Source organism: Erythrolamprus reginae, chromosome 10 (genome assembly GCF_031021105.1).
Source record: "Erythrolamprus reginae isolate rEryReg1 chromosome 10, rEryReg1.hap1, whole genome shotgun sequence".
Lineage (NCBI taxonomy): Eukaryota > Metazoa > Chordata > Lepidosauria > Squamata > Dipsadidae > Erythrolamprus > Erythrolamprus reginae.
In genome coordinates, this window is record NC_091959.1 from 12,750,483 (window position 1) to 12,766,021 (window position 15,539).

A 15,539-nucleotide genomic window follows, 5' to 3' on the forward strand; every position below is an offset into this window, starting at 1 on the left:
AATAATGTGGCGTCCCCTGCTGGCCCCTTCCATCACTTTGTACCATCCAGTACAGCAGACACAGCCTGCTGCGGTCTCACTGCCATTACAGTCTCCACTACAGCGCGTAGACTGTAGTTCCTCTAGTGGCCGGAAGCTGCAATAGCGGGAGTAGACTGTTGTACCATATAAGTGCCGTTGTTTGTGTGTGTGGGTGCCACACTGACAGGTACCGTACCGTAATCAGTGTACCGTACGGTACACTTTCTTTGGGGGTGTCAGCTTTTCTGCCTGTGAATTTGTCTTATTTGAGAAATATAAGGCACCCCCCGAAAATAAGACGTAGCACAACTTTTGGAGCAAAAATTAATATAAGACAGTGTCTTATTTTCAGGGAAACACGGTATGTTAAAGCCACAAAAAAGATTAGATTTTCTCAGGACCCCTCAGGGAATGTAACACAGAACACAATATTTTCCCCATCTTATCAAAACTGGGACAGGAATCAGAAAGAAACACAGCTCTCATTCTAAAACAAAACTGCTTTCATGAAAGGAAGACATTCCTTAACGCAGTGGTTCTCAACCTAAGGGTCGAGACCCCTTTGGTTTCACAGGGGTCGCCTAAGACCACGGGAAAAGACAAATTTCCCATGGTGTTAGGAATTAAAGCTTCTATTATGGCACCTTGGAACATATTTTTTACAATCCAACCAATCAGGCATCTACAGTGGGGGTGTCCCTCTGACCTTCCTACCAATCAGCTTAAAGCTCTGTTGGGAGAATTGGTGCTAGACTTATGGTTGGGGGTCACCACAACATGAGGAACTGTATTAAGGGGTTGTGGCTTTAGAAAGGTTGAGAGCCACTGCTTTAGCGTTTAAAGGACGCACTTGACATTCGTGTTGGTGCAGATGATATACTCAATCTCATCCGAATAAGGGTTCTGAAACGTAAAGCTGCTAGTCCTGATTAACATCCATTCCCGGTTCTTGGTACGGAAGCGATACATCACGGAGAGCACCTGGCCTTTCAGCTTCACCACCTGCAGAATCATTGTAAAGATCAAGAAAAAAGAAGATCACAGTCCATTCCAAAGGGGAGGTTTACAGAATAGCAAAATAAACCACCTTCAAAAGCTTGCTTTTGAAGCAGGGAGATCCTCACCTGATGGAGGTAAGCTGCTTTTATCCTTTTTCCCCCCAAAACTTTTTAAAAAAATTTTTCTCCACAATCAACATACAGCTTCATATACCTTCAATGCAGCTTAATGTACATATATCGTTATTCAAATACAGTAAACTAAATCACATTCCAGGTTTGCTTTATATTATTTCATCTTCATCCACTTGTCTTCCTTCGACTTCCTTCTTTCTATCTCAGGCAGCTATTCCACCTCTACTACCTACTTTCTTACTCCTTCTCCCTTCTTCTACTACCCTTCCCTTCTCCTTCCTCCTTCTTTCTACTCTTTTTCCACTCTGTCCCCTTTCTCTCCTTCCTTCCTTCTTCCCTTCCACCCTCTAATTCCTTGCCTAAGTGGATGATTCTATTATCATTGTATGATAAATTTAAACTATTTCTCAAACCCATCATGATCATCCCTTTTTCCAAAATACCCTATCTCCTAATATTGGTTGATATTTATCTATCAATATTTATCTTCTCTGTGTGTGTGTGTGTCTGTCTGTCTATATCATCTCTCTCTCTCTCTCTCTCTCTCTCTCTCTCTCTCTCTATATATATATATATATATATATATATATATATATATATATATATATATATATCCATCTATCTATCCATTGATCTATCTTATTTATTTATTTATTTGTTGATTGATTGATTGATTGATTTAATTTGTATGCCGCCCCTCTCCGAAGACTCGGGGCGGCTCACAACAGTAATAAAAACAATATAGCAGTGGAACAAATCTAATATTAAAAAACATATAAAACCCTATCATTATTTTTTTAAAAAACCAAACAGCACATTCATACCAAACATAAAACAAAGTATTAAAAAAAGCCTGGGGGAAAGGTGTCTCAACTCCCCCATGCCTGACGGTATAAGTGAGTCTTGAGTAGTTTATGAAAGACAGGGAGGGTGGGGGGAGTTGGTTCCAGAGGGCCGGGGCCGCCACAGAGAAGGCTCTTCCCCTGGGGCCCGCCAAACGACATTGTTTAGTCGATGGGACCCAGAGAAGGCCAACTCTGTGGGACCTTATCGGTCGCTGGGATTCGTGTGGTAGCAGGCGGTTCCGGAGGTACTCTGGTCCAATGCCATGTAGGGCTTTAAAGGTCATGACCAACACTTTGAATTGTGACCGGAAACTGATATTGGTTGATATTTATCTATCAATATTTATTTATCTTCCGTGTGTGTGTGTGTGTCTGTCTGTATCATCTCTCTCTCTCTCTCTCTCTCTCTCTCTCTCTTTCTCCCCCTCTCCATCTATCTATCCATCCATCTATCTAATATTGGTTGACATTTAAATCTTGGCTTTCAGTATATGTATTTTGCACAATATGTATTGTGCTACCTCCTAGTCTTGTCTCCTGGAACTACCACCAACCAATTCAATTTTATTCCCAATTCATTGTTACAGCTAGGTTGCAACGCTAATTGCTGGAGCTGCTTTTATCCTTGTATGTGAGTTTTATGATTTAGGAAGGTCACATTAGGAAATTTTGGACTCAGTTGAGAATGTATGTTAAACACTACCTGTAGCAGTATTTATTTGAACAGCCAGTGTTTAGTTCTCTTCTTTTGCCAGCAAATATCTTAAATATGCTGTGTCACTATAGAATGATTTTTTTTCCTTATTTTACAATGGATAACACTAAGCTGGAGGAAAGTCAGGGAATTGATGCACGTCCCAAACCGCTAGCTCATTAACATTCAGCTTTTCAGTAGGAAAAGGAGAATATACTGAGTTTCAAGCAAGGACCAAAGCAATATTAACCTGCAGCTAAATATGGCAGGGAAAGCAGCTTGGAATGTCGACTTGGCAGCCCGCCAAAGCAATTTGTCAAAAGGCACGCTGGATAAATCAAAATCGATTTGTCTTACCACGACACAAATTCCAATTTCCCCTTTGAAAACATGGAGCTCAGCGTAGAATTGGTTCCACATGCTCTTTGGCTCTTTGATTTGAATTATTCGCCGAGTTAAAAATTTCGGGGAGCTAGACATTTATTACTACCAGTTGTAAGAGAGTTTAAAAAATAATAATCCGATATTCTATAAATCACTGAGATTTTCCAAACGCATTGCATGAGAACTTGAGAGTCTAAATTGGTTTTTAATATATATAATTCAATAAAAATTATTTTTTTAAAAAGAGAGTCTAAACTGGCAGAAATAGCATTCGCTGGCTTGCAGTGCAGGAGTTACAGGCATTTTAACAGCTGCGGTGTTGTTAAACATGAGATGAAAGGTGAACAAGTACGGATGGTGTATTGAGCACATTTTCATAACTAAAAAAGACCTGAATCTGAAGTCCTAACCTCCAAAACAAACAAAAGATTATATTGATATACAGTGGTACCTCTACTTACGAACTTTTCTAGATAAGAACCGGGTGTTCAAGATTTTTTGCCTCTTCTCGAGAACCATTTTCCACTTACAAACCCGAGCCTCCGAAACTATAACCAGAAAAGGCAAGGAGAAGCCTCCGTGGGGCCTCTTCATGGCACCGGACCAAAATATCTCCGGGACCGCCGTCTGCTGCACGAATCCCAGTGACCGGTTAGGTCCCACAGAGTTGGCCTTCTCTGGGTCGCGTCGACTAAACAATGTCGTCTGGCGGGACCCAGGGGAAGAGCCTTCTCTGTGGTGGCTCCGACCCTCTGGAACCAGCTCCCCCCAGAGATTAGGATTGCCCCCACCCTCCTTGCCTTTCGTAAACTTCTTAAAACCCACCTCTGCCGCCAGGCATGGGGGAATTGAGATACTCTTTCCCCCTAGGCCTTACAATTTTATGCATGGTATGTCTGTATGTATGTTTGGTTTTTATATTAATGGGTTTTTAACTGTTTTTAGTATTGGATTATTATTATATGCTGTTTTATTATTGCTGTTAGCCGCCCCGAGTCTTTGGAGAGGGGCGTCATACAAATCCAATAAATAATTTTTAAAAAATATATAATAAAAATAATAAAGTATGGGCTTACTAATGAACTCAAGATTAACAAACTTAAATTCTTTTACATTAAAAATAATTGTTGATGCTCTATTACATGTTTGCCTGCTATTATTATCTTAGACCTGACATTTCACATTGGGATGAAGAATACAAAGAGACTGTATGAATAAAGAGGACGTTACCTGCTGGAAACTTTCTCTTAAATGGCTTTGATCTTCTGGATGGCAGAATTCTAAAATATCTTTCCCCAAAAGATCCTGGTAAGCAAACCACAGAAGGAGGAGAGAAAAAACCCACACCAGTTTAAAAAATGTTACAAATTGCCAGCGAATTAATTTACTAACAATGAATTCACTAAATGTTGAAAAACAAATTTTAGAGCGGATTAATAGTAAAAAAATAAGCAAGGCTGCAATCATTTGTTTCCAAGTCTTTCAGATGAATGCAAAGTCTCAAGAGATGACTTTCAAAACAATAGCAGAGATAAGGATAATTATTTACAGATGCTACTAGTCTCAAAGTATCCACCATACAATAATACAACTGAATCAACCCTAGTTTTTCAGTTTGTATTTAAATTTGCACTTTATGTATGGAGAAGAGCCAATAAGACTAACATAAGATATATATTTATAGAAGATACGTGATTTAATGAAAAAGGAATGTTATTTAAGACATTTAAGGCTCAATCTTCCTCCCTCCCTCCTTCCTTCCTCTTTAAAAATATTCAGATGAAAACTCGGAATATTTGGTGACTTAGACAAAAAGAGCAAACAGACCTGTGGCTGATAGCCAATAACACTGATGCATCTTGGATCCACAAAGGTAATTATTCCATCTGAACTATGCCTGGATAAGAATTCTGTGGGGACCGACATTCCATTCATATCCATGCACACCGGCGAACTGGTCACCTGAGAAAAAATAATGCACACATTCTTCATTCCATAAAAGGGGCAGGGGGTGGGGGAATCATTAAAATCCAATTTACAAGGAATGATTTTAACTGGTGCTTGTGAAAGGAAACTGCATAACAGATTATAACGGGATGCAATATTCAATAGAAGATTGAATGGTTGTGGATCTGAGCCTATAAGTTTACAGGACCACCTCCTCCCTCATTACGGCCAGTAAAGGCCCCCAGAGTCGGCCTTCTCCCGTCCGCCAAGAAATGTCAGTTGGCAGGACCTCAGGGAAGAGCCTTCTCTGTGGAGGCCCCAACACTTTGGAACCAACTGCCACCGGAGATCCACACTATCTCCTCCCTGCTGGTCTTCCGGAAAGCCATTAAGACCTGGCTTTTATTTTATTTATTCATTTGTTCAATACACAAATACATTGGAAGAAAAATAGACATGTAGTAATATATATAAGGGTAAAAGTGAACTTAAAGGAGAGGATATATGAAAGAAATATATATGATAAGTGAGAGAAAGGAAAGACAATTGGACAGGGGACGAAAGGCACACCAGTGCACCTATGTACGCCCCTTACTGGCCTCTTAAGAACCTGGAGAGGTCAATCGTGGAGAGTCTAAGGGAGAAATGTTGGGGGTTAGGGGTTGACACTATTGAGTCCGGTAATGAGTTCCACGCTTCGATAACTCGATTGTTGAAATCATATTTTTTACAGTCAAGTTTGGAGCGGTTCGTATTAAGTTTGAATCTGTTGCATGCTCTTGTGTTGTTGCGGTTGAAGCTGAAGTAGTCATTGACCGGTAGGACGTTGCAGCATATGATCTTGTGGACAATACTCAAATCGTGTTTTAGGCGCCGTAGTTCTAGGCTTTCTAGGCCCAGGATTGTTTTCCAGCAGGCCTGGAACAAGAACGACCCCTTTGACGCCTATGACAATCGTTAAGTGTTGTACCACATGATTCTTGACAAATGTATCTTTTACTTTTATGTACGCTGAGAGCATCTGCACCAAGACAAATACCCATCGTATAGAGTTTTCCAGCAGCAACCCAACTTTTTGGCAGCAGTGAGTGAGATCTTGGCCAGCCAAGAAAGCCATGCAATTATAGAGGGTATTATGACGAAAATGGGCTCTAGACCAGATTGCTCTTGTGTGAACTCTTTTCTCTACCCCTCAGTGTGCCAGATGCAATTCTCAAGCAGAGAAACACATCCCAGCCTTGTTAGCCCTTAGATGTTCTCCCCCAGAACTCAACCTGTCAACCTGTCACCCTAATGAAGGAGAAGGGCTCTGGCTTCCGTTGTATATACTCCTGTTCAGTTTGGGGGGTGTTTCAGATTCTGATTCAGAAAGTGGTTATGAATTAGTGGTAGGGCCTGGTTTAGAGGCAGAAGAAGTAAGAGACCAACCACAGGACGTTTCTATGGGTTCAGATTCAAGCGAAGGAGAAGCAGATGCTAGATGGGTAAATCCTTATTTCAGACGCTTGCAGAAGCGGAGAAAGCAAGTGTCAGGGAAGAAATATTAAGGAGAGGAATGGGTTAATTAATTAAGTAATTAATTCATCACGTCCGGGTGTCAGCGGAAGAGAAGAGTTGAGTCGTCAATCTGCCGTTAAGAAAATGGAGGTTTTATGGACAATGCAAAATTGGTATAGGTACATGGTAGATCATATTCAATTTGAAATTATGGATAAAAGGATAAATTCGGATAATGAAACTGAGTTGGGACAACTGATGGGACAGTGGGACAAGGTAAGACAATATATGACGAGCAGAATCCGAGACCAAGCTACAAGAAATAAATTGGAATCACTCTATAATATGTAAATAGATATATTGCTCTTGGGTCAAGTGGACTATACACCCCTGATTTGTGGTGGGGAATGTGTGTGTGTCTGGGTGGTGGGCACATTTCACTATGCACTGTTTTATGTTGTGTGTAATATAAATTTGTTAAAAATTAATAAAAAAAATTATTTAAAAAAATTTCAAGAAAATGGAGGTTTTTTTCAAGCAGCTCCGAATGTAAGCTATACCTTGTGTGCTTTTAATTGCACTTTTTATGACTCTGGGCTAACTCTGACTAGCCATAAATCTCAGAATGACTTGTGGAATGTTTTAAAGATCTTGATGTTGCCTTGCATACCAAAGTTTAAGATAAGAGATTGGCGCTGCGTGCTGAGATAATTCAGTGTGGAACAAGGGAAAGAAAAATAAAGATGATGTGGTGTTTTACAAATATATGCATTTAGCAATCCTTTATTCCAATTATCAGTGGCCTTAGCCGGAGACCAGAACAGCTTCCAGATGGATTATGTACTTCCTGGAGGAGATAAGAGTTTATCATGTACGTTCTTCCTGACTTCTTTCGCGGTGATCCTTCCCTAGCTGTTAACCTCACAGCATGGCTTGGGTGAAAGGCTTTTGGTTCTCCACGTATCGCGAATAATAATATTTCAGAACCGCAGTCTTATTTTGACAGCTGCACTGTTAGCAGATTATGTTCTTCCTCTCCCCGTTTCTGCAAGTGAGGTTTGGCTTTTGTACTTAAGGCATAAAGAAGTCAGCAGTGCCGGAACAATAAACAAACCCAAAGACTACTTGAAAATCCTAAATTAGGTAAACTCTACACCATGCTAGCGGATCAAAAGAAAAAGGGGGTGGCTGTATATGTGGGGGGAAAAAACCACAATTAATTCAAATAAGATGTACAGTGGCACCTCTACTTAACAACTTAATTCGTTCCGTGACCAGGTTCTTAAGTAGAAAAATTTGTAAGTAGAAGCATTTTTTCCCATAGGAATCAATGTAAAAGCAAATAATGCATGCAAACCCATTAGGAAAGAAATAAAACATTGGAATATGGGTGGGAGGAGGAGGAGGAAGAAGAGGAAGAGGACAGTCACTGCGGAAGGAAGGTGAGATGAGGGGAATCAAAAAAATCCAAAACTTTAAGGTTTAAAAAATGAAGAGGGACTCTGAGGCGGCGAGGAGGATCACACGCCTTCCTCGGTTCGCTCTTGGCTGCCAAAGCCTCCTTAAGGGCCACCGAAAGGCTCCTCTGGCAGCCCAGAAAAGCCCGAGATGGCCGGGATTAAAGGATGAATGGCAGGAAACTGGCCGGGCTTTTGTGGCGCTCTCAAATTTCCTGGGAATTTTTCCGGGCTCGGGTTCTTAAGTAGAAAATGGTTCTTAAGAAGAGGCAAAAAAATCTTGAAAATCCGGGTCTTATCTAGAAAAGTTCTTAAGTAGAGGTGTTCTTAAGTAGAGGCACCACTGTATAATGATCAAGAAGGACGAATTTTGATAATTCAATTAGAAACAGGACAAGCACCTATTCCTTTGATAACAATCTATACCCTTAATGACAAACAAATGGAATTTTAAAAAAAAACTTCCATGAGAAAATTATAGAATTAGAATTAGAGAATATAATTTTAATTGGGTATAATTGGCTAAAAGAAAGATATGATAAACGAAGTAAAATTACTCAGGGATATCGTCTGGTAGTTTAATAAAGGTCCTTGAAGTACTTTTATTTATAGTATAAATAAAAACTATGCAGTCATAACATTAACAAAGCAATGTATAATGTACATATACAGTATCTGGCAATAGCTTTTGATAGAAAAGTGGCTATAAATGCCCCAAATGTTTGTTGTATGTCTGTTTTGTTTTGTGTGTACTTATTAAAAAACAATTGAAAATGGTCAAAAAAATTTTTTTAAAAAAAGAAGTCAGCAGTGCCAAGATCAGATTTTGCCTCTTCTCTTGCAAACCATTTTGTAACCAAAAAGTATTTATTTACCTGAAGTCTTCCTATCGCCACCAGGCAATATTTGCTGCCTTGACCCACTTCAGCATCTTCTTCCGGTATGGTCATTCCTAAAATTATTTTCCAAAACAACAATTTGTTTAAAAAAAAAGTTAGAAAGATCAAAACAATGAGAAAGATCTTGTTAGCAACACAGCCTCTGGAAAGACAAGATTATTATTATTATTATTATTATTATTATTATTATTATTATTATTATTTATTAGATTTGTATGCCACCCCTCTCCGTAGACTCAGGGCGGCTCACAACAATAACAAGAACAATGTAAAAACAAATCTAATAATTTAAAAAACACTAAAAACCCAATTATTAAAAGCAAACACACACACAAACATTCCATGTATAAACTGTATAGGGCCGGGGGAGATGTGTCAGTTCCCCCATGCCTGACGACAAAGATGGGTCTTAAGAGCTTTACGAAAGGCAAGGAGGGTGGGGGCAACTCTGATATCTGGGGAGAGTTGGTTCCAAAGGGTCGGGGCCACCACAGAGAAGGCTCTTCCCCTGGGTCCCGCCAAACGACATTGTTTAGTTGACGGGACTCGGAGAAGGCCAACTCTGTGGGACCTAACTGGTCGCTGGGATTCGTGCGGCAGAAGGCGGTCCCGGAGATATTCTGGCCGGTGCCATGAAGGGCTTTATAGGTCATAACCAACACTTTGAATTGTGACCAGAAACTGATCGGCAACCAATGCAGACTGCGGAGTGTTGGTGTGACATGGGCATATTTAGGAAAGCCCATGATAGCTCTCGCAGCTGCATTCTGCACGATCTGAAGTTTCCGAACACTTTTCAAAGGTAGCCCCATGTAGAGAGCGTTACAGTAGTCGAACCTCGAGGTGATGAGGGCATGAGTGACTGTGAGCAATGACTCCCGATCCAAATAGGGCCGCAACTGGCGCACCGGGCGAACCTGGGCAAACGCCTCCCTCGCCACAGCTGAAAGATGTTTCTCTAATGTGAGCTGTGGATCGAGGAGGACGCCCAAGTTGCGGACCCTCTCTGAGGGAGTCAATAATTCCCCCCCCCCCCAGGGTAATGGATGGACAGATAGAATTGTCCTTGGGAGGCAAGACCCACAGCCACTCCGTCTTGTCTGGATTGAGTTTGAGTTTGTTGACACCCATCAAGGCCCCAACAGCCTGCAGGCACCGTCACATCACTTCCACTGCTTCGTTGACTGAACTTGTTAGCAACACAGCCTCTGGAAAGACAAGATGGCCCAATTTGAGCTAATTTTCTGGTAAAATCATGTCAAAACTGTCCTGCTGTTAATAATTTCCAGTCCAGAGATTGAAAAACAAATTTCTGCTCCTTTTAGTTTTGAAAAACTTTAGTTCTTAAACCCATTTTCATTTGTAATTTGCTTTTAATAGCTTGTTTTTGTATACTGCCTTTCTGGCCCATGCTAAACCAAGTAGATGTTTACAGACATTCCTATAAATGCAAAATAAGAATAAAAATAGAAAAGTGATAGGATCATCCAGATATTAGATTTGTCATTTCAGGGCAGTTGTTTTTACTGTAAATCACCCACATATTGTATGAGGTTGAAAAGAAACAGCTGCCTGAAAAGAAAAGGAAAAAAAAGCAAGGACTTTCATTGCAGTTTGTTTTCAATCTTGTAATGGAATTTAATGCTATAAACATGTTAAAAAACAAGGCAGGTCAGAATGCTGTTTTTTTAAGTCCCCTAAGGTTGTGTAAATACCTTTGATTGGTACATCAGCACAATCTCCCCGCTGGCCTTCCAAGTCTTTTCAGTAATCTGATTTCCCAAATTGAGTGTTGGGGCCAGAAACTTTTTACAAATTCTTGAACGAGTTATTTAAAGTGTTATTCCCTGGAGTGTTTGGGATTCATATCATACAGGAGTACTGAATCATTGGGAGAAGAAATTTTGGCCTATTAGTCAGGTTCAGGAGAAATGAAGCTCAGGATTTACCAGATTACAAGAACAATTAGACAAGGAGCCCCAATCTCTCACTGGTAGCCTCACATTGCAATGGACCAAGGATGTACATTGCAATTTTGCAGCTATTAAGATTGTTGGCCAAGCAGGTAGAAAAATAGCCAGGGAAATTACTTAACTGCAGTGATTTGCTTAACAATCATGCAAACAAAATGGTTGTAAAATGGGTCAGGACTCACTTAACAATTGCCTTGCATAACAACTGAACTTTTGAACTCCACTGTATATGTGTATAAGAAAGGTTTGACACTTAATACCTAAGACCGGATTCTGAGTACATAAGAAAATGATCAGGTTGCTACCGTGTTTCCCCAAAAATAAGACACTGTCTTATATTAATTTTTGCTCCAAAAGTTGTGCTATGTCTTATTTTCGGGGGGTGCCTTATATTTCTCAAATAAGACAAATTCACAGGCAGAAAAGCTGACACCCCCAAAGAAAGTATACCGTATGGTACACTGATTACGGTACGGCACCTGTCAGTATGGCACCCACCCCCACACACAAACGACGGCACTTATATGGTACAACAGTATACTCCCCGCTTCTGCAGCTTCTGGCCACCAGAGGAACTACAGTCTACGCACTGTAGTGGAGACTGTAATGGCGGTGAGACAGCAGCAGATTGTGTCTGCTGTACTGGACGGTACAAAGCGATGGAAGAGGCCAGCAGGGGACGCCACATTATTACGGTACCGCTATGAACAGCTTTGAATGGTACGTACGTTTTTCTACCGTACCGTATGTAAACTTGACTACGCCTTATTTTCGGGGGGTGCCTTATATTAGCAAATTCTGCAAAACCTCTGACATGCCTTACTTTCGGGGTACGTCTTATTTTCGGGGAAACAGGGTAGTACCTACACCAGTGAAAAACTACACTAATCACACAACCATCAAAGTTGTCAAAGTATTGCACCCAAAATTAACCCAAAAAACCCAAATACACTGCTCAAAAAATAAATAAATAAAGGGAACACTCAAAGAACACATCCTAGATCTGAATGAACGAAATATTCTCATTGAATACTTTGTTCTGTACAAAGTTGAATGTGCACAACAGCAGATGAAATTGATTGTTAATCGGTGTTGCTTTCTAAGTGGACAGTTTGATTTCACAGAAGTTTGATTTACTTGGGGTTATATTGTGTTGTTTAAGTGTTCCTTTTATTTATTTATTTATTTTGACCGGTGTATTTTATGAGCTGGTGCAGAGTCAAGGAAGTGATCAGAAAGAGGAATGCCCTCTCCATGGTGCTACTGGCCTTTTACACAGCACCACTGCTGCATGAAGGATTAGCATGCAAAGGGGATGCTTCAAATGCACTCACTGGGCATTATGACCTCATTGGTGTGGGCTGCAGAGAAAGATAACTAAAATTTTGCTACATAAGAACAGACTAGGAGCACATGAACACGAGTCCTTGGAGAGCGGGGGGCATATAAATCCGATTAATAAATAAATAAAAGAAATAAAGGACGTTTACCTTCCCTTTCCATAATACGAGTTCAATTTTCTTCTTGGATGAGCTGTGAGAATGAATGAATGAATTACATGCCTCTGGCCCAGGGGTCCTCAAACTTAGCCACTTTAAGACTTGTGGACTTCAACTCCAGTCAAGCTGGCTGGAGAATTCTGGGAGTTGAAATCCACAAGTCTTAAAGTTGCCAAGTTTGAAGATCTCTGTGATAGCCTATTGGGGCTCCTATACTGGACAGGATGAGATCAGATCTGAGTTTGTGAGGACATTCTGAGTTTGATCTGAGTTTGTGAGGAAGCACGAAAGCCAAAAAGGAAGGGAAAAAGGAATGAACGAATAGAATAGAATAGAATAAAGTAGAGCAGAGCAGAGCAGAACAGAACTCTTTATTGGCCAAGTGTGATTGGACACACAAGGAATTTGTCTTGGTGCATCTGCTCTCAGTGTACATAAAAGAAAAAGATACATTTGTCAAGAATCACGTGGTACAACACAACGATTGTTATAGAAGTCAAATAAGCAATGAAGAAACAATCAATATTAATAAAAATCTTAGGATACAAGCAACAAGTTACAGTCCTAAGTGGGAGGAAAAGGATGATAGGAATGATGAGAAAAAAACTAGTACAAATAGAAGTGCAAACGTAGTAAAAAGTTTGACAGTGTTGAGGGAATTATTTGTTTAGTAGAGTGATGGTGTTCGGGAAAAAACTGTTTTTGTGTCTAGTTGTCTTTATTTATTTTATTTATTTATTATTTGAATTTGTATGCCGCCCCTCTCTGAAGACTCGGGGCGGCTCACAACAAGTGAAAAAACAATCCAATACATAATCCAATTAATTAAAATATTAAAAGTTTTAAAAACCCCTATACTAACATACACACACACAAGCATACCATGTATAAATTCAGCGGGCCCAGGGGGAGATCTTGGTGTGCAGTGCTCTGTAGGGACGTTTTGAGGGTAGGAGTTGAAACAGTTTGTGTCCAGGAAGGAAGGAAAGAAGAAAGGAAAAAAAGAAAGGAAGGAAAAAAGGAAGGGAGGAAGGAAGGAAGGAAGGAAGGAAGGAAAGAAGGAAGGAAAAGGAAGGAAGGAAGGAAAAAAGAAAGAAAGAAAGAAGGGAAGGAAGGAAGGAAAAAAGAAAGAAGGGAAGGAAGGAAGGAAGGATGGAAAAAAGAAAGAAAGAAAGAAAGAAGGGAAGGAAGCAAGGAAGCAAGGAAGCAAGGAAAAAAAGATATTTTTTTTGTATTATTAACATTCTGATTATTGTGGGTATCAACTGTGGAAGACGTGCATCAATGTGCAGTCTGGAGGGGAACATTTGTCCTACTTTGATTCCTGTAGGCATGCACATCAAGCTACAGCATGCCTTTCTAGCAAATATTTTCCCTCCATTGTCATGCAGTGAACAAATCTGATTAAGGAGGGGGGGGGGGGAGGAAACCTCATATGGACTGCATAAAAATTCATTTCCTTTTCAGAAATATGAGATTCCTTAATTCCTTAATTGAAATGGAGCAGGGGAAGGGGGGAGGCAAACGGTTGTTTAAATAAAATTAAATTGGTAGACTAACATACCAAGCAGTGGGAAAAATGCATTTTATAGAGGCAATTCATGGGCTGAGTGAGTACAGTTTTGGAGGTCATAAGAATCGGTGAATTGGCAGCAAAGTATATGGACAAAGTTTTAAAGGTAGAATTCAAACAGGGCATTTGATCTACTAATGTTGCAGCACCAAATTTTGTAATTTATTGTCATGTGCATCACTGATGAGTCCAGATCACCTTCATTCAGTCTATTTTTAGTTTTTCATTACAATCTCATGTTCTATTAACTAGAGTCACATACGGTTCTTGGAGTCAAGTCTTTTTTCTTTTGTGTCTAGATCAAACTTTCTACCTTCCTGGCTTTATCATTAGCCGCCCCGGGGGTGCTGAGGTAATCGAGAGATGGTTCTGGAAAGGCCTGTCACACTTCCTTTCCTTCTATTTATGGGGGAGTTGGGGAGGCTGAGGTAATCGAGAGATGGTTCTGGAAAGGCCTGTCACATTTCATTTCCTTCTATTTATGAGGGAGAATTTTCAGCCTCCTCTCAGCATGGATGAAAGAGAAAACTTATTTTATTTATTTATTTGTTTGTTTGTTTGTTTGTTTGTTTTGTCCAATACACGATAAAACACAATGAAAGTTATACACAGGATATATACGAGTAGAATGTATCAAAGAGAGTACAGTGATCCCTCGATTTTCGCGATCTCGTTCTTCGCGAAACGCTATATCGCGATTTTTCCCACCCGATGACGTCACTCTCTTCCTTCCTTTCCCATCTTTCTCTCTCTCTCTCTTTCTCTATCTTGCTTCTTCCTCTCTCACACTGTCTTCCTCCCTCTCTCATCTCTTTCTTTCCTTCTCTCTCTTTCTGTATCTCTCCCCCTCTTGCTGGCGGGCGGCGGGCGGCGGGCGGGCAAGCGGGGGCATCAGTGAGGAAGACCCAGGGAAGGTTCCTTCGGCCTCCTAGCAGCTGATCTGCTCGGCAGCGCAGCGAGGAGCCAAATCGGGGTTTTCCCTTTGCGTGGGTGGCGGGGAAACCCCGATCTTCGTCTGCTCGCTGCTGCTGCGCTGCCGAGCAGATCAGCTGCTGGGCGGCCGAAGGAACCTTCCCTGAGTCTTCCCCGCCGCCCACGCAAACTCCACCATCTGTGCATGCGCGGCCATGAAAACAGGGCGCGCATGTGCAGATGGTGTTTTTACTTCCGCAACCCTACATCGCGAAAAATCGATTATCGCGAGGGGTCTTGGAACGGAACCCTCGCGATAATCGAGGGATCACTGTATAGAAGAGAAATATAGGAGTAAAATATAACTAGAGAGAATAGCAGAAAATATAAGAGATAAAAGAGATATAATAGATAGATGATGGATAGAAGAGATAGAAGAGAAGATATATGAGATATTATTATTATTATTATTATTATTATTATTATTATTATTATTATTATTATTATTAATTAGATTTGTATGCCGCCCCTCTCCGTAGACTTGGGGCGGCTCACAGCAATGATAAAAACAATCTACAATGACAAATCTAATAGTTAGAATCTAAAATAACAATAATACATTTTAAAAAGTCTAAAAAACAGGAAACCCCAATACTGTATATAAAAAACATACATACAGTCATACACAAAAAACCTACATAGGCA

At 40.4% G+C, this 15,539-nt stretch overlaps 1 protein-coding gene across 1 annotated transcript in view; it reads right to left on the reverse strand.

Moving 5' to 3' along the window:
- ARNT2 (aryl hydrocarbon receptor nuclear translocator 2) overlaps positions 1-15,539 on the reverse strand; it is a 150,089-nt gene that overhangs the window by 34,877 nt on the left and 99,673 nt on the right. Inside the window, exons 9-12 of the mRNA XM_070762965.1 lie at positions 8,854-8,930; positions 4,905-5,039; positions 4,308-4,382; positions 872-1,023 (exon numbers count right to left, since the gene is read on the reverse strand). Of these exons, the coding sequence (XP_070619066.1) occupies positions 872-1,023; positions 4,308-4,382; positions 4,905-5,039; positions 8,854-8,930 (439 nt within the window). The remainder of the gene's footprint in view (positions 1-871; positions 1,024-4,307; positions 4,383-4,904; positions 5,040-8,853; positions 8,931-15,539) is intronic.